This window comes from Scyliorhinus torazame, chromosome 8, assembly GCF_047496885.1.
Source record: "Scyliorhinus torazame isolate Kashiwa2021f chromosome 8, sScyTor2.1, whole genome shotgun sequence".
NCBI classification, from domain to species: Eukaryota; Metazoa; Chordata; class Chondrichthyes; order Carcharhiniformes; family Scyliorhinidae; genus Scyliorhinus; species Scyliorhinus torazame.
Window position 1 is genome coordinate 178,384,753 of NC_092714.1, and position 23,260 is coordinate 178,408,012.

The 23,260-nt window shown below is 48.2% G+C and overlaps 1 protein-coding gene across 4 annotated transcripts in view; it reads right to left on the reverse strand.

Annotated features, from left to right (window-relative positions):
- The window catches only part of nelfcd (negative elongation factor complex member C/D), a 102,275-nt gene that overhangs the window by 12,743 nt on the left and 66,272 nt on the right, over positions 1-23,260 (reverse strand). For all 4 annotated transcript variants that reach the window (XM_072514563.1, XM_072514561.1, XM_072514564.1 and 1 more), the window contains 3 exons: positions 13,791-13,921; positions 9,055-9,220; positions 8,292-8,426 (listed from right to left, as the gene is read on the reverse strand). In XM_072514563.1, coding sequence (XP_072370664.1) covers positions 8,292-8,426; positions 9,055-9,220; positions 13,791-13,921 — 432 coding nt within the window. The remainder of the gene's footprint in view (positions 1-8,291; positions 8,427-9,054; positions 9,221-13,790; positions 13,922-23,260) is intronic.

Below are 23,260 nucleotides of genomic sequence, written 5' to 3' on the forward strand. Positions count from 1 at the left end.
GCCTTAAATGAGATGACCTCACCATTTCGATTAAACTCCACATACTCCTCTATCACCCTACCCATCTTGATGCAAATGTTTTGGTCCGCCAATAAGTCCACATCTAGATCCACGCTGGCCTCTGGGTCCAAGACCACATCCACTAGTGCGGCGCATGATCTGATATCACGATTGGCGAGTACTCTGCCTTTTTTAGCCCTGCCAGCAACACCTTCCCTACCACAAAAAAGTTGATCCTCGAAAACACCTTGTGTACCGAGGAGAAGAATGAATACGCCCTGTCCCGTGGATGCAAAAACCTCCACGGAGCATCGGGTGTCCCTATACACAGATGACTTACTGCTGTATATCAGTGTTCTTCAAACTCGGGGGCGCGGGCGGGTGTCAGGAGGGTTGCGGAGCCGTCCTTCGCAACGCTCCCGATCGCGCAAATCCCCGCGCAGAAGCCGGCTTTTAATAACGCTGGCTGCAAGCGGCCTTTAAAATGGCCGTGAACATGTAAAAAAAATTCGGCCGCATTGCGCATGCGCGCACAATCATCGGCGTGCATGCGTAAAACTATGCGCGTCGATGATCGGGCGGCATGCGCAGTGCGGCCGCTATTTTTTTTTAAACGGTCGCAGCTTTTTGTTTTACAAGTTTGGCGGTTTTTACTTCATTTATTTTATTCATTTAATTTTTATTTTTTTCATTTATTTTATTCATTTTATTTATTTTTCGTTTACAAGTTCGGGGGGGGGGTTTATTTAATAGAATTTTACGGAAGAAAATGCAAAACTTAGGACAGTTGGAGACACCATACTTTCCGACACCGGAAGGCTTCACCTTCATCCAACAAGGTTCCATTGGAGGAGCGTGTATGAGGGCCAAAGGGACCCAAAACCATTTCCTCCATTTTTATCAGCAGCAAACAAGGCAAGAGAAAATGATGGGTTGCTCAGGTCGGCCGGCGTGGGTCGTGAAGGTTGGCCGGCGTGGGTCGCGAAGGTCGGCCGGGTTGGGTCCCCGTGTGTGCGTGGATTTCCTCCGGGTGCTCCGGTTTCCTCCCACAGTCCAAAGATTTGCAGGTTAGGTGGATTGGCCATGATAAATTGCCCTTAGTGTCCAAAATTACCCTTAGTGTTGGGTGGGGTTACTGGGTTATGGGGATAGGGTGGAGGCGTGGACCTTGGTAGGGTGCTCTTTCCAAGAGCCGGTGCAGACTCGATGGGCCGAATGGCCTCCTTCTGCACTGTAAATTCTATCTATGAAATCTATGAAGGTAGGCCAGGTTGGGTCCCGAAGGTTAGCCGGTTGGTAAAAATGGGTCCCCGGAAAAAAAGTTTGAAGAACACTGCTACATATCACGGACTATATATATCAGGGTTGCCATTTAGGGTGTCGACAACCCACTTCAGGTACTAGGGGCTGCAGGTAGTGCGGGACTGGGCGCGGCTCCGTAAGCTAAATTTCACAAGCCTGTTAGGGAAGGTGAAAGAGGATCTGAGGAGATGGGAGAGTCTCCCTTTGTCACTGGCTGGCCGGGTGCAGGCTGTCCAAATGAATATTTGCCACAGTTTCTGTTCTTGTTCCAATGTCTACTGGTCTTTTTGCCAAAGGCACCTTTTCGAGGGGTGAATGGGCTGGTCTCGACGTTTGTGCGGGCAGGGAAAGTGGCGAGGATAAGGAAGGCGGTGATCCAAAGAGCCTCGTGCGAGGCTGGGGTTGATTCAGGCAAAGTGGTATATAGGGCTCACTTAGGACGAGCCAGTTGTTTGAGGGGGTGGAGGATAGGTGTGAGCGGTGTGGGAGGGGCCCAGCCAACCATGTCCATACATTCTGGTCCTGCCCGCAGTTGGAGAGGTATTGGGGGTCGTTTTTCAGCACCATGTCCGAGGTCCTGCATATGGAATTGGAACTGGATCCCCTACACACAAGACAGACAAACACAGACAGGTGGAAAGGGATAAAAAAATAATAAGGCTGAAGGTCAAAAGAAAGGGCCGGTGCAGACTCGATGGGCCAAATGGCCTCCTTCTGCACTATAAATTCTTTTTTTTTTATAATATATTTTTTTGAAAATTTTTGGCCAACCATAACAGTACATTGTGTATCCTTTACACAGTAATGTATAACAATATAAATAGCAATGGCCAGTTTTATAAACAAGAAATAAATAATATATAAACAAAAACAAAACTAAATGGCAACTGCCTTGTCCCAGATAAATACTCTCCAAAAATATGTTTTAACAGTCCAATATACAATTATCTATAACAACAACCTACACACATTATACTTATATATTAACATCCCTGAGAGTCCTTCTGGTTCCTCCCCCCCCCCCCCTCCCCCCCCCTCCCCGGGCTGCTGCTGCTGTCTTCTTCTTTTCCATTCCCTCTATCTTTCTGTGAGGTATTCGACGAACGGTTGCCACCGCCTGGTGAACCCTTGAGCCGATCCCCTTAGGACGAACTTAATCCGTTCCAGCTTTATAAACCCTGCCATGTCATTTATCCAGGTCTCCACACCCGGGGGCTTGGCTTCCTTCCACATCAACAGTATCCTGCGCCGGGCTACTAGGGACGCAAAGGCCAAAACATCAGCCTCTCTCGCCTCCTGCACTCCTGGCTCTTCTGCAACCCCAAATATAGCCAACCCCCAGCTTGGTTCGACCTGGACCCCCACTACCTTCGAAAGCACCTTTGTCACCCCCACCCAAAACCCCTGTAGTGTCGGACATGACCAGAACATGTGGGTGTGATTCGCTGGGCTTCTCGAGCATCTCGCACACCTATCCTCTACTCCAAATAATTTGCTGAGCCGTGCTCCAGTCATATGCGCCCTGTGTAACACCTTAAAATTGTATCAAGCTTAGCCTGGCACACGAGGACGATGAGTTTACCCTACTTAGGGCATCAGCCCACAGCCCCTCCTCAATTTCCTCCCCAAGCTCTTCTTCCCATTTCCCTTTCAGCTCATCTACCATGATCTCCCCCTCGTCCCTCATTTCCCTATATATGTCTGATACCTTACCGTCCCCCACCCATGTCTTTGAGATCACTCTGTCCTGCACCTCCTGCGTCGGGAGCTGCGGGAATTCCCTCACCTGTTGCCTCGCAAAAGCCCTCAGTTGCATATACCGGAATGCATTCCCTTGGGGCAACCCATATTTTTCGGTCAGCGCTCCCAGACTTGCAAACGTCCCATCTACAAACAGACCTCTCAATTGTGTTACTCCTGCTCTTTGCCATGTTCCAAATCCCCCATCCATTCTCCCCGGAGCAAACCTATGGTTATATCTTATCGGGGACCACACAGAGGCTTCCGTCTTTCCCCTATGCCGTCTCCATTGCCCCCAAATTTTCAGAGTAGCCACCACCACCGGGCTTGTGGTGTATTTCTTCGGTGAGAACGGCAACGGCGCCGTCACCATAGCTTGTAGGCTAGTCCCCCTGCAGGACGCCCTCTCCAATCTCTTCCACGCCGCTCCCTCCTCTTCTCCCATCCACTTACATACCATCGAGATGTTGGCGGCCCAATAGTACTCACTTAGGCTTGGTAGTGCCAGCCCCCCCCCTATCCCTACTACGCTGCAAAAATCCCTTCCTCACTCTCGGGGTCTTCCCAGCCCACACAAAACTCATGATACTCTTCTCAATCATTTTGAAAAATGCCTTCGTGATCACCACCGGGAGGCACTGAAACACAAAGAGGAATCTCGGGAGGACCACCATTTTAACCGCCTGCACCCTCCCTGCCAGTGACAGGGATACCATGTCCCATCTCTTGAAGTCCTCCTCCATCTGTTCCACCAACCGCGTTAAATTTAACCTATGCAATGTACCCCAATTCCTGGCTATCTGGAGCCCCAAGTAGCGAAAGTCCCTTGTTACCTTCCTCAGCGGTAAATCCTCTATTTCTCTGCTCTGCTCCCCTGGATGCACCACAAACAGCTCACTTTTCCCCATGTTCAGCTTATATCCTGAAAATTCTCCAAACTCCCCAAGTATCCACATTATCTCTGGCCACATACACCAACAAATCGTCCGCATACAGAGATACCCGGTGTTCTTCTCCTCCCCTGAGTACTCCCCTCCACTTCCTGGAACCCCTCAATGCTATTGCCAGGGGCTCAATCGCCAGTGCAAACAATAATGGGGACAGAGGACATCCCTGCCTCGTCCCTCGATGGAGGCGAAAATACGCAGACCCCCGTCCATTCGTGACCACGCTCGCCATCGGGGCCCTATACAGCAGCTGTACCCATCTAATATACTCATCTCCAAAGCCAAATCTCCTCAACACCTCCCACAAATAATCCCACTCCACTCTATCAAATGCTTTCTCGGCATCCATCGCCACCACTATCTCCGCTTCCCCCTCTGGTGGGGGCATCATCATTACCCCTAGCAGCCTCCGTATATTCGTATTCAGCTGTCTCCCCTTCACAAACCCAGCTTGGTCCTCATGGACCACCCCCGGGACACAATTCTCTATCCTCATTGCCATTACCTTGGCCAGATTCTTAGCGTCTACATTTAGGAGGGAAATTGGTCTATAGGACCCGCATTGCAGCGGGTCTTTTTCATTCTTTAGGAGAAGCGATATCGTTGCCTCTGACATAGTCGGGGGCAGCTGTCCCCTTTCCTTCGCCTCATTAAAGGTTCTCATCAGTAGCGGGGCAAACAAGTCCACATATTTCCTATAAAATTCAACTGGAAATCCATCCGGTTCCGGAGCCTTCCCCGCCTGCATGCTCCTAATTCCTTTCACTACTTCCTCCATTTCGATCTGTGCTCCCAGTCCCACCCTCTCCTGCTCCTCCACCTCAGGAAATTCCAGCCGGTCCAGAAAGCACATCATTCTACGTGTAACCTTTGCCTTTCCCTGTACAGTCCCTCCTCCGGTGCCTCCGCATATTGCCTGTCCACCCTCAGAAGTTCTTGCAGCAACCGCTCCCGTTCCCTACTCTCCTGCTTTCCTTTATGTGCCCTTATTGATATCAGCTCCCCTCTAACCACTGCCTTCAGCGCCTCCCAGACCACTCCCACCTGGACCTCCCCATTATCATTGAGTTCCAAGTACTTTTCAATGCACCCCCTCACCCTTAGACACACACCCTCATCCGCCATTAGTCCCATGTCCATTCTCCAGGGTGGACGCCCTTCTGTTTCCTCCCCTATCTCCAAGTCCACCCAATGTGGAGCGTGATCCGAAATGGCTATAGCCGTATACTCCGTCCCCCTCACCTTCGGGATCAACGCTCTTCCCAAAACAAAAAAGTCTATTCGCGAATAAACTTTGTGGACATAGGAGAAAAACGAAAACTCCTTACTCCTAGGTCTGCTAAATCTCCACGGGTCTACTCCTCCCATCTGCTCCATAAAATCTTTAAGCACCTTGGCTGCAGCCGGCCTCCTTCCAGTCCTGGACCTCGACCTGTCCAGCCCTGGTTCCAGCACCGTATTAAAATCTCCCCCCATTACCAACTTTCCCACCTCTAGGTCCGGGATGCGTCCTAGCATGCGCCTCATAAAATTGGCATCATCCCAGTTCGGGGCATATACGTTTACCAAGACCACCGCCTCCCCCTGTAATTTGCCACTCACCATCACGTATCTGCCCCCGCTATCCGTCACTATGGTCTTTGCCTCAAACATTACCCGCTTCCCCACTAGTATAGCCACCCCCCTGTTTTTCGCATCTAGCCCCGAATGAAACACCTGCCCCACCCATCCTTTGCGGAGTCTAACCTGGTCTATCAGTTTCAAGTGCGTCTCCTGTAACATAACCACGTCTGCCTTAAGTTTCTTAAGGTGTGCGAGTACCCGTGCCCTCTTTATCGGCCCGTTCAGCCCTCTCACATTCCACATGATCAACCGGGTTGGGGGGCTTTTTACCCTCCCCCCCCCTTGTCGATTAGCCATCCCCTTTTTCCAGCTCCTCACCCGGTTCCCACGCAGCTGTGTCCCCCCCAGGCGGTGCCCCCCCGCCCACCCCACCCCATACCGGCTCCCCCCTCTCCCCAGCAGCAACCCAGTAACTCCCCCCTCCCACCCCCCCCCCCGCTAGACCCCCCACTAGCGTAGTTACACCCCCCCATGTTGCTCCCAGAAGTCAGCAAACTCTGGCCGACCTCGGCTTCCCCCCGCGACCTCGGCTCGCACCGTACGACGCCCCCTCCTTCCTGCTTCCCTATTCCCGCCGTGATTATCATAGCGCGGGAACAAAGCCCGCGCTTCCCTTTTGGCCCCGCCCCCCCATGGCCAACGCCCCATCTCCTCCACCTCCCTCCCTCCCTCCACCACCACCTGTGGAAGAGAGAAAAGTTACCGCATCGCAGGATTAATAACATAAAACTCCTCTTTCCCCCCTTTTCGCCCCCCATACTCGCCCCACCACTTTGTTTCAAACGTTCTTTTTTAATAACCCGCTTATTCCAATTTTTCTTCCACAATAAAAGTCCACGCCTCATCCGCCGTCTCAAAGTAGTGGTGCCTCCCTTGATATGTAACCCATGGTCTTGCCGGTTGCAGCATTCCAAATTTTATCTTCTTTTTGTGAAGCACCGCCTTGGCCCGATTAAAGCTCGCGCTCCTTCTCGCCACCTCCGCACTCCAGTCTTGATATACGCGGATCACCGCGTTTTCCCACCTACTGCTCCGAGTTTTCTTTGCCCATCTAAGGACCATCTCTCTGTCCTTAAAACGGAGGAATCTCACCACTATGGCTCCAGGAATTTCTCCTGCTCTCGGTCCTCGCGCCATCACTCGGTATGCTCCCTCCACCTCCAGCGGACCCGCCGGGGCCTCCGCTCCCATTAACGAGTGCAGCATCGTGCTCACATATGCCCCGACATCCGCTCCTTCTGCACCTTCAGGAAGACCAAGAATCCTTAAATTATTCCTCCTCGCGTTCTTCTCCAGCACCTCCAGCCTTTCCACACATCGTTTATGGTGTGCCTCATGCATTTCCGTCTTCACCACCAGGCCCTGTATATCGTCCTCATTCTCGGCAGCCTTTGCCTTCACGACCCGAAGCTCCCGCTCCTGGGTCTTTTGCTCATCCTTTAGCCCTTCGATCGCCTGTAATATCGGGGCCAACAGCTCCTTCTTCATCTCCTTTTTAAGTTGTTCCACGCAGCATTTCAAAAACTCTTGTTGTTCAGGGCCCCATGTTAAACTGCCACCTTCCGATGCCATCTTGGTTTTTGCTTGCCTTCCTTGCCACTGCTCCAAAGGATCCACTGCAATCCGGCCACTTTCCTCTCCTTTTTCCATCCGTATCCAGGGGGGATTCCCTTCTGGTTTACCGCACAGTGCTTTTAGCCGTTAAAATTGCCGTTGGGGCTCTTATTAAGAGCCCAAAAGTCCGTTCCACCGGGAGCTGCCGAAACGTGCGACTTAGCTGGTCATCGCCGCACCCGGATGTTCTGCACTATAAATTCTATAATTCGATGACACTACAGCATCATCAGCCTCAAAAAGGGCTGGCTACATCCCTGAATCATATGTTTTTCTTCTTCAGCCGTGTTCTGCTGGAGTACAAGAGAATGAGATAAATTGGGAGTTGGCGATGCAGAGATGGGCTTCGAAAGCTTGTAGATTGCAGGAGGAAGGAAGATCAGGAGTTTGCCAGTTTTAAAATCCGGGGTAGGAATGGGTTGAGTACGAGGCCATGCAATGGGCTAGTTTTCTACACGGTAGGGAGCATGTGGAGCCAAGTATAGAATAATCCTTCATAACAGAACCAATGAAATAGAAAGAGATGAGAAAGGCTGTGATGGAAGGAGAGGCTGCAGGGAACAGGAATCAAACACCAGTTTTTTCTTCCACCTTGTTGGCGGCACGGTAGCACAGTGGTTAGCACTGTTATTTCACAGCACCAGGGACCTGGGTTCGATTACCAGCTTGGGTCACTGTCTGTGCGGAGTCTGCACGTTCTTCCCATGTCTGCGTGGGTTTCCTCCGGGCACTTTGGTTTCCACCCACAAGTCCCGAAAGACGTGCTTATTAGGTGAATTGGACATTCTGAATTCTCCCACAGTGTACCCGAATAGGCGCCGGAGTGTGTGGCAACTAGGGGATTTTCACAGCAACTTCATTGCAGTCTTAATGTAAGCCTACTTGTGACACTAATAAAGATTATTATTATTCAAAGGGCTCGATGGGAGATGTTTAAAGAATCAGTCTGTGCACTACTGTGTAAGCAGTGAGTGTGCTGAGTTACAGTCTGCTACATGAACGTAGTGCGTGTACTGAAGACCATCAATCTCACTGATGTTACCATGTCTGAAGTACAGAGCTGACCTTTTTCCATGACTCCACCACGCTGGCTGCATAAGCCAGGATGTAGATGTACTTGTGTTTGTGCTCAGGATTGATTTTAGAGCCCGGTTTGAAGAGAGATTGCATAAAAAGATCGAGGAAGGCAGGGACTCTGATCTGAAAAGGGACACAGAGGGTCAGCATTAGACTTATTACACACCTGGGTACAGAAATACAAATTTAGAATATTCTTGCCACAAGAGTAGATCAATAATCTGAACAAATGGAAAAGAGGAGGAATATCAGCCTCTATTTGTGGCACTGATTTTCAAACTAGGTCAGAGGGATTTGTGTGCGGCAAGTGCAAGCCAAATTCAATTTTTTTAAGGGTAACTCTCCTGATGGCCCCAGTGTGGTATTTAGCCACATTTTCCCAGATTCCAGATCTAATTTATGTTAAGGATCTCAAGACATGAGATTGGTCACTTGGGATAGGAAGACTTATAGAGTAAACCACAGCAGCCAGGTTTCTTGGTCCTTGATGGGATTCAATAACACCTGCTAAAAACTGCATATGTGTGGACAGTACAGGGGCTAGTCATGTTGCTCTCCACAGTTGAATAGCTTGCTCTCACTCATTACACAGGCTTGCACAGGATGCAAGCTCCTGGAGTCACTTCCTTGACTTCAAGTCAGGACATGAGTGGAGATAACTTGGAAATTAAAGGTGATTTTTTTTTTTTTTTTTTAAAAGGGAGAATGGCTTCTTGCCCCAGTGATACGGGTGACTGAATGCTATTCTTACCAGTTCCACAGGAGGTGGATCCATACTCGTGAACATCTTGTACAACACAGTGATGTCGGCTGGGTTCAGAGCTCCCTTGGACAGCATGGCACCCAGTGCCTGGCAAGCTCGAGGGTAGGATGCAGCTGTTCCCAGGGCCAGGGTGATCTGGCTGGCATCATGGCCCCTGAGGGAAGGCAGTACAAAGATAATTAATTTTCCTCATGACACAAAAGGAAGATTTTGCAAATATGTGGAATCTGTGTTTGACATTACTGAGCAGTTCATGAATGAGTTAACACACAGATTATGGTGATGGCGGGCAGGTGGAGGTGCTGGATCTGCTGCTCCCCTTTTCAGTGGTAAAATGGGCTCATCATCCCAGAAATACTGAGGTAAAAGTCAGCCAGCATCTGCTTCCTAGGTATCAGCAGTCACTCCATTGGTATCATTCGCGCCTCAGTCAGTTGGTTGTGGGTTTAAACACTGTAATCCTTTAACTCTGCAAGAACAATCCAGCACCTGTGGGTGTGTTCTCCATATGAAGGTTACATAATGGTTCGCACTGCTGCCTTATGGCACCAGGGACTAATGAATGGCCTCCTTATGCACTGTAGGGATTCTATGATTCTACTCCAGGACTTGAGGACAAAAATCAATGCAAAAACTCAGTGCAATGCTGAGGAGTGCTGCACTATCGGAAATGCCAATTTTCAGGTGAAGATTTTAAAAAATAAATTTAGAGTACCCGATTATTTTTTTCCAATTAAGGGCAATTTAGCGTGGCCAATCCACCTACCAGCTTTGCGTTGTGGGGGTGAGACCCACATAGACACGGGGAGATTGTGCAAATTCCACATTGACAGTGACCCGGGATCGAACCCAGGTCCTCGGCGGCATGAGGTAGCAGTACTAACCATTGCGCCACCGTGCCGCCCCTCAGATGAAGCTCAAGCCTCATGAGGGGCTGGTTTAGCACAGTGGGCTAAACAGCTGGCTTGTAATGCAGAACAACGGCAGCAGCGCGGGTTCAATTCCTGTACCGGCCTCCCCAAATAGGTGCCGGAATGTGCCGACTAGGGGCTTTGCACAGTAACTTCATTGAAGCCTACTTGTGACAATAAGCGATTATTATTATTATGTCAAAGAAGAGTGGGCAAGTTATCCATGGTGTCCTGGCAAATCGTCCTTCAACTGACAAAACAAAATCACAATATCTGCTCATTGTCACATTTGTGTTTGTGGGAGCTTGCTGTGTACATATTGATTGTGATGTTTCCTACATTACAATGTGACTGAAATCTGAAACACTTCTTTGGCTGCAGAGCACTTTGAGGCATCCTTGTTGTCTTGGAAAGCGCTACATAAATGAAAGTCTCTCTCTCCCACTGAACTACATCCAGTGATCCCTGCAGGAAAACGGGTTCAATTGGACGTCAACGGACAACGGGAGGAGGGCGGCACGGTGGCACAGTGGTTAGCACTGCTGCCTCACGGCACTGAGGACCCGGGTTCAAGTCCGGCCCTGGGTCACTGTCCGTTTGCAGTTTGCACATTCTCCCTGTGTTTGCGTGGGCCTCATCTCCACAACCCAAAAATGTGCAGGCGAGGTGGATTGGCCACGCTAAATTGCCTCTTAATTGGAAGGAGAAAAAAGAATTGGCTACTCTAAAGTTATTAAAAAAACAGACAACAGGAGTGGGGCCAGACACTCCCATAATGGGCACCACCATTCAGAGCTAACATGTGGCTGGGTTCCGAAGGTGGTCAGTGCCTGTGGAACTGAATCTCAGCAATAATCAGCAACACTGAGATAAGACAGGGAGAATGTTGTTTTGTCCCCCCAAAGCTATGTTAGCTGAACATTAACTCAGAGGAAAGGCGTATAAGAGACAGAAAAAGCAAGAGAATGTGTGCAAGTTTCAATACACGCCAAACTCACTCCTATCCAATGGTTATTCAGTCACAATAAGTGATTCATGTTATACAGCCTCCATCACCACAGCCAAAATCTTAGTCATAGTCTCGTGGACAAGTAGAGGACAACAAGCGCCAAGCCATGTGACACAGGCTGGAATCTGGTGGCTGGAGGCACTGGCAGCGACCGGACAGCCCCCAGGGTCACCGGCAGGGACCGGGCAGCCCCCAGGGTCATATTAAACTGTAGCTGAGAGAGATTGCAACAAGATATAGCAACCATAAGAACAAAAGACAGATGACTTGGTGTGGGAAGGAGAGGAGGTAAAAGGGAGGGTTTTGAAGCAAACATAAATGGAATATTGAAAAGAAAGGGTTTATGATGGAGGAGAAATGTCACAGTCCATTGATCTATCTCTGCCTTAAACATATTCAGTGAACCCCCCCTTCCATATACATACAAGAGAAAAAAAATCTTATCTCTGTCCTAGAAGGGTGACTCCTAATTTTAAAACAGTGCCCCCTTGTTCTGGGCTCACCCACAAGAGGGAACATAATTTCTGCAACGACCTTATCAATTCCATTCAAGATCTTATATACTTCAATAAAGTCACCTCTCACTCTTCTAAACTCCAGCAGAAGCAATACCATTCTGTCTAACCTTTCCTTATAAGGCAACCCATTCATTCCAGTTATTAATCTCGTAAACCGTCTCTGAACTGCCTCCAATGCTCTTAACATCCTTCCTTGAATACGGAGACTAAACACAGTGGGCTGGATTCTCTGCACCCCGATGCCGAAATCGCAGCCAGCGCCGGGGCGGAAAATCCAGTTTTATGCAGATATCGGGACTGGCACCGGTTTGCCGATTCTCCGGGCACCAAAAAGCGGCGTACTCTGAGAGTATGCCACGCTGCCTGGGGCCATTGCCAGTGCTCCGACATCCTCTGCCCCCGACCGGCCAAAGTCCCGACAGCCTGGATCTAACCAGGTCCAGTGGTCGGGATACTCGTGTGGCAGATGCAAACTCAATCTGCGGCCGCCCTGGTCGGGGGTGGGCTGATCGGAGGCCAGGAGGGGCCTTATAGGCGGCCGGGAAATTGTGTGGGGTTTGAGAGTCGGGAGCGCGGCCGACCAGGGGTCTCTTTTGCGGGTCCAGCTCCGCGGTCCAATTCTGCCATGGAGTACAGAGCGGCTGCTGGAGGCCGCCGCCGTGCGCATGCCCGGTTTCTGACCCGGATGTGCGGGGGCCCATATCTGAAGCAAAAGCTGCGAGATTTACTCCGGATCCCTGCTAGCCCCCTGCAGGGCTGGGAACTCGTGTCCCTTTGATCCAGGATTTTCAGGAGTAAAACTATACCGTTTTGATGATGACGTGGGGACATAGTCCCAATAATGGAGAATCCAGCGCAGTATTCAAGATGCAGTCTCACTAATGCCCTGTACAACTGAAGAATAACATCTTTACTTTCATGTTCAATTCCTCTCATAATAAAGGATACCATTTTGTTAATCTTCTTTATTACTTGCTGCACCTGCATATTAACCTATTGTGATTCACACACGTGAACACCTAGATCCCTCTGTATCTTGGCATTCTGCTGTCATTCTCTATTTAAGTAATACCCTGCATTTTTGTTCTTCCTGCCAAAATGAACAATTTCACATTTTCCCATATTATACTCCATTTGCCAGATTTTTGCCCACTCACTCAACCTATCTATATGCATCTGCTAACTTCCATACATCTTCATCACAACATACTTTTGTAATGCTTTGAAGGTTTTTCCCACTCTATTGTTGAAGGCTGTTCTCAAATAAGTGAACCATTAAAGGCTATGTGAATGAGTCTCTCTCTCTATGCCTATCACTGTCCTATTGCATTTATTCCTTTCCTTCTTTGATTCTATTTCATTTTTGATTCATCTTTCGACTAATCAAAAAGGGGGGACTGACAGAATCTACCTTAAAGTAAAGAATCTAGCTTTTTAGTATATAACTAATTAAAGGAATAAATGGCCCAAAATTTAAAATGGCTTCTTGTAATATATTGTTAAAACACACCAGACAGTGAGAGAGGCTGTTTTCCATGAGAATAATCAAGATATAAACCTAGACAGACAAACCAAGGACATATTTGCCCAAGTCAAAGATTTTGGGCAACACTCCCAGAAACGGTTTTCATTGCAACCGATAAGATTCATAAGAAAGGCATATTGCAAATCACCTCATGTTAAAATTTGATGGGCAAATACATAGCGAATTGAATTAACTTTGAAAGAACTTTAACCTAATCACAGCTAGAAAGGGGAAAGACATTAATGACAGTAGTCATCTTTTAAGTATACGTGCCGGTTTGAATAATTCATTCTAGAATCACTTACTTTAATCTCTAAAGCTACTTCTCTGCCCTGTCGCTTTGAACAGCTATTTTGATTTTATTTTCATCTTTCTGTATTCTGTATTCAATTAGAAGAACCATTAGAGCTTTGATTTGTATTGAATTCAACTCAGGACTCTGTATTTGCTTGGACAAAACAAACTTTAAAGAGGCTCTGTATTGCAAGTGAAAAATACTGATCAACAGATATCTCATTCAAACTGAATAAAAGCAATTTACTCCATACACGAAGCTCTGTTTCATAATCTGACGAGTGGTGTACATCGTGCGGTGACATGAAAGATACACTAACCAAAGCTCAGATCTAACACCATGGAACTGTGTCCTCAGCACGTTAGGTGAAGTGGGGAGAAAATTAGCGAGGAAAGAGTTTCTCCCATCTACATGAACAAAGATCTTTAAAATTTTCTGAAGTTTCAAGGATTTCTTATGTACTTACTTCTCATGCGCATATCTCTGAACTTCCTGCGCAATCCGTCGGATGGCTGCCCCACCCTGTTCCTCTTGAGCCAAAACAGACATTATGGACTGTGCGTACAGGTACGTATGCTCCCCATGACAGACCATTTTCTGTGGAAATTACAAAGGGCAGAGTTGGTGAATACAGACACGATGCAATTTGGATGCAATGACAGACATTTAAGGAGATATTTCCTAACACTTAGCAAAGATACATTCCAGTGAAAAACAAAAGACTCTGGGGGAAGGATGCACCATCCATGGCTAACTAAGGAAGTTAAAGTTAGCATCAAATGAAAAGGAAAAAAGTATGATTCTGTGAAGATTATTGGTATGTCGGATTATTGGCCAGAATTTAAAAAGAATGACCAAAAATTTGAGGAGGGAGAAATTAGAGTTCCAGAGAAAGCTAGCTAGAAATATAAAAACCGAAAGTAAGAATTTCCAGTATTTAAAAGAGTAACTAAAAGGAGCGCTGGTCCTCCAGAGAGCTAGAATGGGGAATTCATAATGGGAAATGAGGAAATGGTTGTACAGATATTTTGTGTCTGTCCTCAGTGGAAAAGACACAAATAATATCCCAGAAATACTTCCAAATCAGGTGGGGAAAGGGTGGGAGCAGCTCAAAACAGTTACAATCACCAGTAAGAGGGGACTGAGGAAGCTATTAGAACTTTAGGTTAATAAGTCCCTAGGGCCTGATGAACGCCATCCTTAGGTCTTAAGAGAAAAGTGGCTGCAGAGACAGCTAAAGCATTGGTTTGAATGTTCCAAAATTCCTAGATTTGGAAAGGTCCCCTCAAGATTGGAAAATAGCAAATAGTGACTCCTCTGTTCAAAAAAGGAGACAGAAAGAAAACTACAGGCCAATTAAGCTAGTATCTATTATTAAGGAAGTGAGAGCAGGTAGTAAATCTTAATGTAATCATGACGTGGAGATGCCGGCGTTGGACTGGGGTGAGCACAGTACGAAGTCTTACAACACCAGCTTAAAGTCCAACAGGTTTGTTTCGATGTCACTAGCTTTCGGAGCGCAGCTCCTTCCTCAGGCTCCTTCACCTGAGGAAGGAGCAGCGCTTCGAAAGCTAGTGACATCGAAACAAACCTGTTGGACTTTAACCTGGTGTTGTAAGACTTCGTATTAATGTAATCAGGCAGAGTCAACATGGTTTTGTGAAAGGGAAATCATGCTTGACTGATTTATTTGAGTTCTTTAAGCAAGTAACATGGATAAAGGGAGAGCTGATAGATGTTGTGCACCGAATTTCTAAAATGTATTTGACAAGATGGCGCATGAAAGGTTACAACGCAAAATGAGAATACCAGATGTAGGGGCTAACAGATTAGCACGGGTAAAGGATTGGTTACCAACAGGAAACAGAAAGTAGGAATATATTGGTCATTTTTGGGTTGGCAAGATGTAATTAGTGAAGTGCTGCAGGCATTAGTGGTGGAGCCTCAACTTATTTTCAATTTATATTAATGACTTAGATGAAGGGGCTGAATTAATGGTTGCTAAATTTGATGACACAAAGATAGGTAGGAATGGATGTTGTGAAGTGTCTATGAAGGGAATTCGATAGATTAAGTGATTGGCAGAAATTTGGCAAATGGAGTATAATGTGGGAAAATGTGCGCTTGTCCACATTGGCAGGAAGAATAGAAAAACAGCATATTATTTAAAAGAGAGATTGCTGAACTCTGTGATGCAGAGGGATCGACGTCCCCTGGTACATGAATCACATAACTTTAGTGTGCAGGTACAGCCAAGTGATTAAGATGACAAATGGAATGTTGTTGTTTATTGCAAGAAGAATGGAATATAAAAGTGGGGATGTTTCGCTCCAGTTGTACAGGGCTTTGATGAGACTACATAAGGAGTAATGTGTACAGTTTTGGTCTCCCTACTTAAGTATATAATTGCATTAGATGCAGTTCAGAGACGGTTAACTGATTCCTGGGTTGAAGGGGTTATCTTACAAGGAAAGGTTGGACAGGTTGGGCCTCTATCCATTGGAGTTTAGAAGAATGAGAAACTTGTTGAAACATAAAAGTCCTGAGGGGACTTGACAGGGAGGATGCCAAGAGGATATTTCCCCTTGTGCGAGACAAGAACTTAAAATAAGCGATTACCCATGAAGAGGGAGGGGAGGAGAATTTTATTCCCTTTTGGGTGGTTAAAATTAGTGGAATTCTCTCCCCAAACAGATCAGTGCAGGCTGGGTCATTGAATATTTTTCAAGGTTGAGTTATTTAGATTCCTGATTGATAAGAGAATCAAAAGTTACAAGCGTTAGACAGGAAAATGGAGTTGAACGTAGAGGGCAGAATCAGATCAACCTTGATCTTATCAATTGGATATAGACAATTTCTCTCAAAGCAAGAAAGACAACCGTTCCCCCTCAGAGCAATACATGCAGCACATTCCTTCCAATGCAATACAGACAGGACACTCCCCCTCACTGCAACACAGACAGCACAATCACCCTCACAGCAATACAGACAGGACGGTAGCACTGTGGATAGCACAATTGCTTCACAGCTCCAGGGTCCCAGGTTCGATTCTGGCTTGGGTCACTGTCTGTGCGGAGTCTGCACATCCTCCCCGTGTGTGCGTGGGTTTCCTCCGGGTGCTCCGGTTTCCTCCCACAGTCCAAAGATGTGCAGGTTAGGTGGATTGGCCATGATAAATTGCCCTTAGTGTTGGGTGGGGTTACTGGGTTATGGGGATAGGGTGGAGGTGTTGACCTTGGGTAGGGTGCTCTTTCCAAGAGCCGGTGCAGACTCGATGGGCCAAATGGCCTCCTTCTGCACTGTAAATTCTATGATAATCTATGAGGACAAACCTCTCACAGCAACACAGTCAAGACAATCCCCCTCACAGCAACACAGGCAGCACAATCATCCTCACAGCAAAACAGACAAGCCAATCCCCCTCTCAGCAATACAGCCTAGACAATCCCCCTCACAGCAACACAAGACAAGCCAATCCCCCTCACAGAAACACAGACAGCACAATCACCCTCACAACAACTGACAGCACAATCACACTCACAGCAAAACAGACAAGACAATCCCCCTCACAGCAACACAAACAGCACAATCACCCTCACAGCAATACAGACAAAACAATCCCCCTCACAGCAACACAGACAAGACAATCCCCCTCACAGCAACACAGACAAAACAATCCCCCTCACAGCAATACAGACAAAACAATCCCCCTCACAGCAACACAGACAAGACAATCCCCCTCACAGCAATACAGACAGAGCAATCCCCCTCACAGCAACAGACAGAGCAATCACCCTCACAGCAATACAGACAAAACAATCCCCCTCACAGCAATACAGACAGAGCAATCCCCCTCACAGCAATACAGACAGCACAATACCTCACACAGCAATACAGACAAGACTATACCCTTCACAGCAATACAGACAAGACAATCCCCCTCACAGCAATACAGACAGAGCAATCCCCCTCACAGCAATACAGACAGAACAATCCCCCTCACAGCAATACAGACAGCACAATACCTCACACAGCAATACAGACAAGACTATCCCCTTCACAGCAATACAGACAAGACAATCCCCCTCACAGCAATACAGACAGGACAATCCCCCTCACAGCAACAGACAAAACAATCCCCCTCACAGCAATACAGACAGCACAATCCCCCTCACAGCAATACAGACAAGACTATCCCCTTCACAGCAATACAGACAAGACAATCCCCCTCACAGCAATACAGACAGGACAATCCCCCTCACAGCAACAGACAAAACAATCCCCCTCACTGCAATACAGACAGCACAATCACCCTCTAGGCAACACAGACAGCACAATCCCCCTCACAGCAATACAGACAGCACAATCCCCTTCACAGCAATACAGACAAGACAATCCCCCTCACAGCAATACAGACAGGACAATCCCCCTCACAGCAACAGACAAAACAATCCCCCTCACAGCAATACAGACAGCACAATCACCCTCTAGGCAACACAGACAGCACAATCCCCCTCACAGCAATACAGACAGCACAATCCCTCTCACAGCAACACAGACAGCACAATCCCCCTCACAGCAACACAGACAGGACAATCCCCCTCACAGCAATACAGACAAGACAATCCCCCTCACAGCAATACAGACAGAGCAATCCCCCTCACAGCAATACAGACAGAGCAATCCCCCTCACAGCAATACAGACAGAACAATCCCCCTCACAGCAATACAGACAGCACAATTCCCCTCACAGCAATACAGACAGGACAATCCCCCTCACAGCAATACAGACAGGACAATCCCCCTCACAGCAATACAGACAGGACAATCCCCCTCACAGCAACAGACAAAACAATCCCCCTCACAGCAACACATTCAGAGCAAGCCCCCTCACAGTAATACAGACAGAGCAATCCCGCTCACATCAATACAGAGCAATCCCACTCACATCAATACAGAGCAATCCCCCTCACAGTAATACAGACAGCACAATCACCCTCACAGCAATACAGACAGGACAATCCCCCTCACAGCAACACAGGCAGAGCAATCCAACTCACAGCAACACAGACAGAGCAATCCACCTCACAGCTATACAGACAAGACAATCCCCATCACAGCAACAGAGACAGAGCAATCCCCATCACAGCAACAGAGAAAGAGCAATCCCCCTCACAGCAATACAGACAGAGCAATCCCCCTCACAGCAATACAGACAGCACAATACCTCACACAGCAATACAGACAAGACTATCCCCTTCACAGCAATACAGACAAGACAATCCCCCTCACAGCAATACAGACAGGACAATCCCGCTCACAGCAACAGACAAAACAATCCCCCTCACAGCAATACAGACAGCACAATCCCCCTCACAGCAATACAGACAAGACTATCCCCTTCACAGCAATACAGACAAGACAATCCCCCTCACAGCAATACAGACAGGACAATCCCCCTCACAGCAACAGTCAAAACAATCCCCCTCACTGCAATACAGACAGCACAATCACCCTCTAGGCAACACAGACAGCACAATCCCCCTCACAGCAATACAGACAGCACAATCCCCTTCACAGCAATACAGACAAGACAATCCCCCTCACAGCAATACAGACAGGACAATCCCCCTCACAGCAACAGACAAAACAATCCCCCTCACAGCAATACAGACAGCACAATCACCCTCTAGGCAACACAGACAGCACAATCCCCCTCACAGCAATACAGACAGCACAATCCCCCTCACAGCAATACAGACAGGACAATCCCCCTCACAGCAATACAGACAGGACAATCCCCCTCACAGTAATACAGACAGGACAATCCCCCTCACAGCAATACAAACAAGACAATCCCCCTCACAGCAACACAGGCAGCACAATCCCTCTCACAGCAACACAGACAGCACAATCCCCCTCACAGCAACACAGGCAGCACAATCCCTCTCACAGCAAAACAGACAAGACAATCCCCCTCACAGCAATACAGACAGAGCAATCCCCCTCACAGCAATACAGACAGAGCAATCCCCCTCACAGCAATACAGACAGAACAATCCCCCTCACAGCAATACAGACAGGACAATCCCCCTCACAGCAACAGACAAAACAATCCCCCTCACAGCAACACATTCAGAGCAAGCCCCCTCACAGTAATACAGACAGAGCTATCCCGCTCACATCAATACAGAGCAATCCCACTCACATCAATACAGAGCAATCCCCCTCACAGTAATACAGACAGCACAATCACCCTCACAGCAATACAGACAGCACAATCACCCTCACAGCAACACAGACAGAGCAAACCCCCTAACAGCAATACAGACAGAGCAATCCCCCTCACAGCAATACAGACAAGACAATCACCCTCACAGCAATACAGACAAGACAATCCCCCTCACAGCAATACAGACAAGACAAACCCCCTTACAGCAAAACAGAAAAGACAATCCCTCTCACAGCAAAACAGACAAGACAATCCCACTCACAGCAACACAGACAAGACAATCCCCCTCACAGCAATACAGACAGCACAATCCCCCTCACAGCAATACAGACAGAGCAGTCCCCCTCACAGCAATACAGACAGAGCAATCCCCCTCACAGCAATACAGACAGAGCAATCCCCCTCACAGCAATACAGACAGAGCAATCCCCCTCACAGCAAAACAGACAAGACAATCCCACTCACAGCAACACAGACAAGACAATCCCCCTCACAGCAATAGACAGCACAATCCCCCTCACAGCAACACAGACAAGACAATCCCCCTCACAGCAATACAGACAGGACAATCACCCTCACAGCAATCGACAGCACAATTCCCCTCACAGCAATACAGACAGGACAATCCCCCTCACAGCAATACAGACAGCACAATCCCCCTCACAGCAATGCAGGCAGCACAATCCCCCTCACAGCAATACAGACAAGACAATCCCCCTCACAGCAATACAGACAGAGCAATCCCGCTCACAGCAATACAGACAGAGCAATCCTCCTCACAGCAACAGACAGAGCAATCCCCCTCACAGCAATACAGACAGGGCAATCCAACTCACAGCAATACAGACAGGGCAATCCCCTCACAGCAATACAAACAGGACAATCCCCCTCACAGCAATACAGACAGGGCAATCCCCTCACAGCAATACAAACAGGACAATCCCCCTCACAGCAACACAGGCAGAGCAATCCAACTCACAGCAACACAGACAGAGCAATCCCCCTCACAGCAATACAGACAGAGCAATCCAACTCACAGCAACACAGACAGAGCAAATCCCCCTCACAGCAATACAGACAGAGCAACCCCCCTCACAGCAATACAGACAGGATAATCCCCCTCACAGTAATACAGACAAGACAATCCCCCTCACAGCAATACAGACAAGACAATCCCCCTCACAGCAAAACAGACAAGACAATCCCCCTCACAGCAATACAGACAGAGCAATCCCCCTCACAGCAATATAGACAAGACAGTCACCCTCTAGGCAACACAGACAGCACAATCCCCCTCATAGCAATACAGACAGCACAATCCCCCTCACAGCAATACAGACAGAGCAATCCCCCTCACAGCAATACAAACAGGACAATCCCCCTCACAGCAACACAGGCAGAGCAATCCAACTCACAGCAACACAGACAGAGCAATCCACCTCACAGCTATACAGACAAGACAATCCCCATCACAGCAACAGAGACAGAGCAATCCCCATCACAGTAACAGAGAAAGAGCAATCCCCCTCACAGCAATACAGACAGAGCAATCCCCCTCACAGCAATACAGACAGCACAATACCTCACACAGCAATACAGACAAGACTATCCCCTTCACAGCAATACAGACAAGACAATCCCCCTCACAGCAATACAGACAGGACAATCCCACTCACAGCAACAGACAAAACAATCCCCCTCACAGCAATACAGACAGCACAATCCCCCTCACAGCAATACAGACAAGACTATCCCCTTCACAGCAATACAGACAAGACAATCCCCTTCACAGCAATACAGACAAGACAATCCCCCTCACAGCAACACAGGCAGCACAATCCCTCTCACAGCAACACAGACAGCACAATCCCCCTCACAGCAACACATGCAGCACAATCCCTCTCACAGCAAAACAGACAAGACAATCCCCCTCACAGCAATACAGACAGAGCAATCCCCCTCACAGCAATACAGACAGAGCAATCCCCCTCACAGCAATACAGACAGAACAATCCCCCTCACAGCAATACAGACAGGACAATCCCCCTCACAGCAACAGACAAAACAATCCCCCTCACAGCAACACATTCAGAGCAAGCCCCCTCACAGTAATACAGACAGAGCAATCCCGCTCACATCAATACAGAGCAATCCCACTCACATCAATACAGAGCAATCCCCCTCACAGTAATACAGACAGCACAATCACCCTCACAGCAATACAGACAGCACAATCACCCTCACAGCAACACAGACAGAGCAAACCCCCTAACAGCAATACAGACAGAGCAATCCCCCTCACAGCAATACAGACAAGACAATCACCCTCACAGCAATACAGACAAGACAATCCCCCTCACAGCAATACAGACAAGACAAACCCACTCACAGCAACACAGACAAGACAATCCCCCTCACAGCAATAGACAGCACAATCCCCCTCACAGCAACACAGACAAGACAATCCCCCTCACAGCAATACAGACAGGACAATCACCCTCACAGCAATCGACAGCACAATCCCCCTCACAGCAATACAGACAGGACAATCCCCCTCACAGCAATGCAGGCAGCACAATCCCCCTCACAGCAATACAGACAAGACAATCCCCCTCACAGCAATACAGACAGAGCAATCCCGCTCACAGCAATACAGACAGAGCAATCCTCCTCACAGCAACAGACAGAGCAATCCCTCTCACAGCAATACAGACAGGGCAATCCAACTCACAGCAATACAGACAGGGCAATCCCCTCACAGCAATACAAACAGGACAATCCCCCTCACAGCAATACAGACAGGGCAATCCCCTCACAGCAATACAAACAGGACAATCCCCCTCACAGCAACACAGGCAGAGCAATCCAACTCACAGCAACACAGACAGAGCAATCCCCCTCACAGCAATACAGACAGAGCAATCCAACTCACAGCAACACAGACAGAGCAATCCCCCTCACAGCAATACAGACAGAGCAACCCCCCTCACAGCAATACAGACAGGATAATCCCCCTCACAGTAATACAGACAAGACAATCCCCCTCACAGCAATACAGACAAGACAATCCCCCTCACAGCAAAACAGACAAGACAATCCCCCTCACAGCAATACAGACAGAGCAATCCCCCTCACAGCAATATAGACAAGACAGTCACCCTCTAGGCAACACAGACAGCACAATCCCCCTCACAGCAATACAGACAGCACAATCCCCCTCACAGCAATACAGACAGAGCAATCCCCCTCACAGCAATACAAACAGGACAATCCCCCTCACAGCAACACAGGCAGAGCAATCCAACTCACAGCAACACAGACAGAGCAATCCACCTCACAGCTATACAGACAAGACAATCCCCATCACAGCAACAGAGACAGAGCAATCCCCATCACAGCAACAGAGAAAGAGCAATCCCCCTCACAGCAACACAGACAGCACAATCCCCCTCACAGCAATACAGACAAGACAATCCCCCTCACAGCAAAACAGACAAGACAATCCCCCTCACAGCAACACAGACAGAGCAATCTCCCTCACAGCAATACAGACAGAGCAATCCCCCTCACAGCAACACACAGAGCAATCCCCCTCACAGCAATACAGCCAAGACAATCCCCCTCACAGCAATACAGACAGCACAATCCCCCTCACAGCAATACAGACAGAGCAATCCCCCTCACAGCAATACAAACAGGACTAT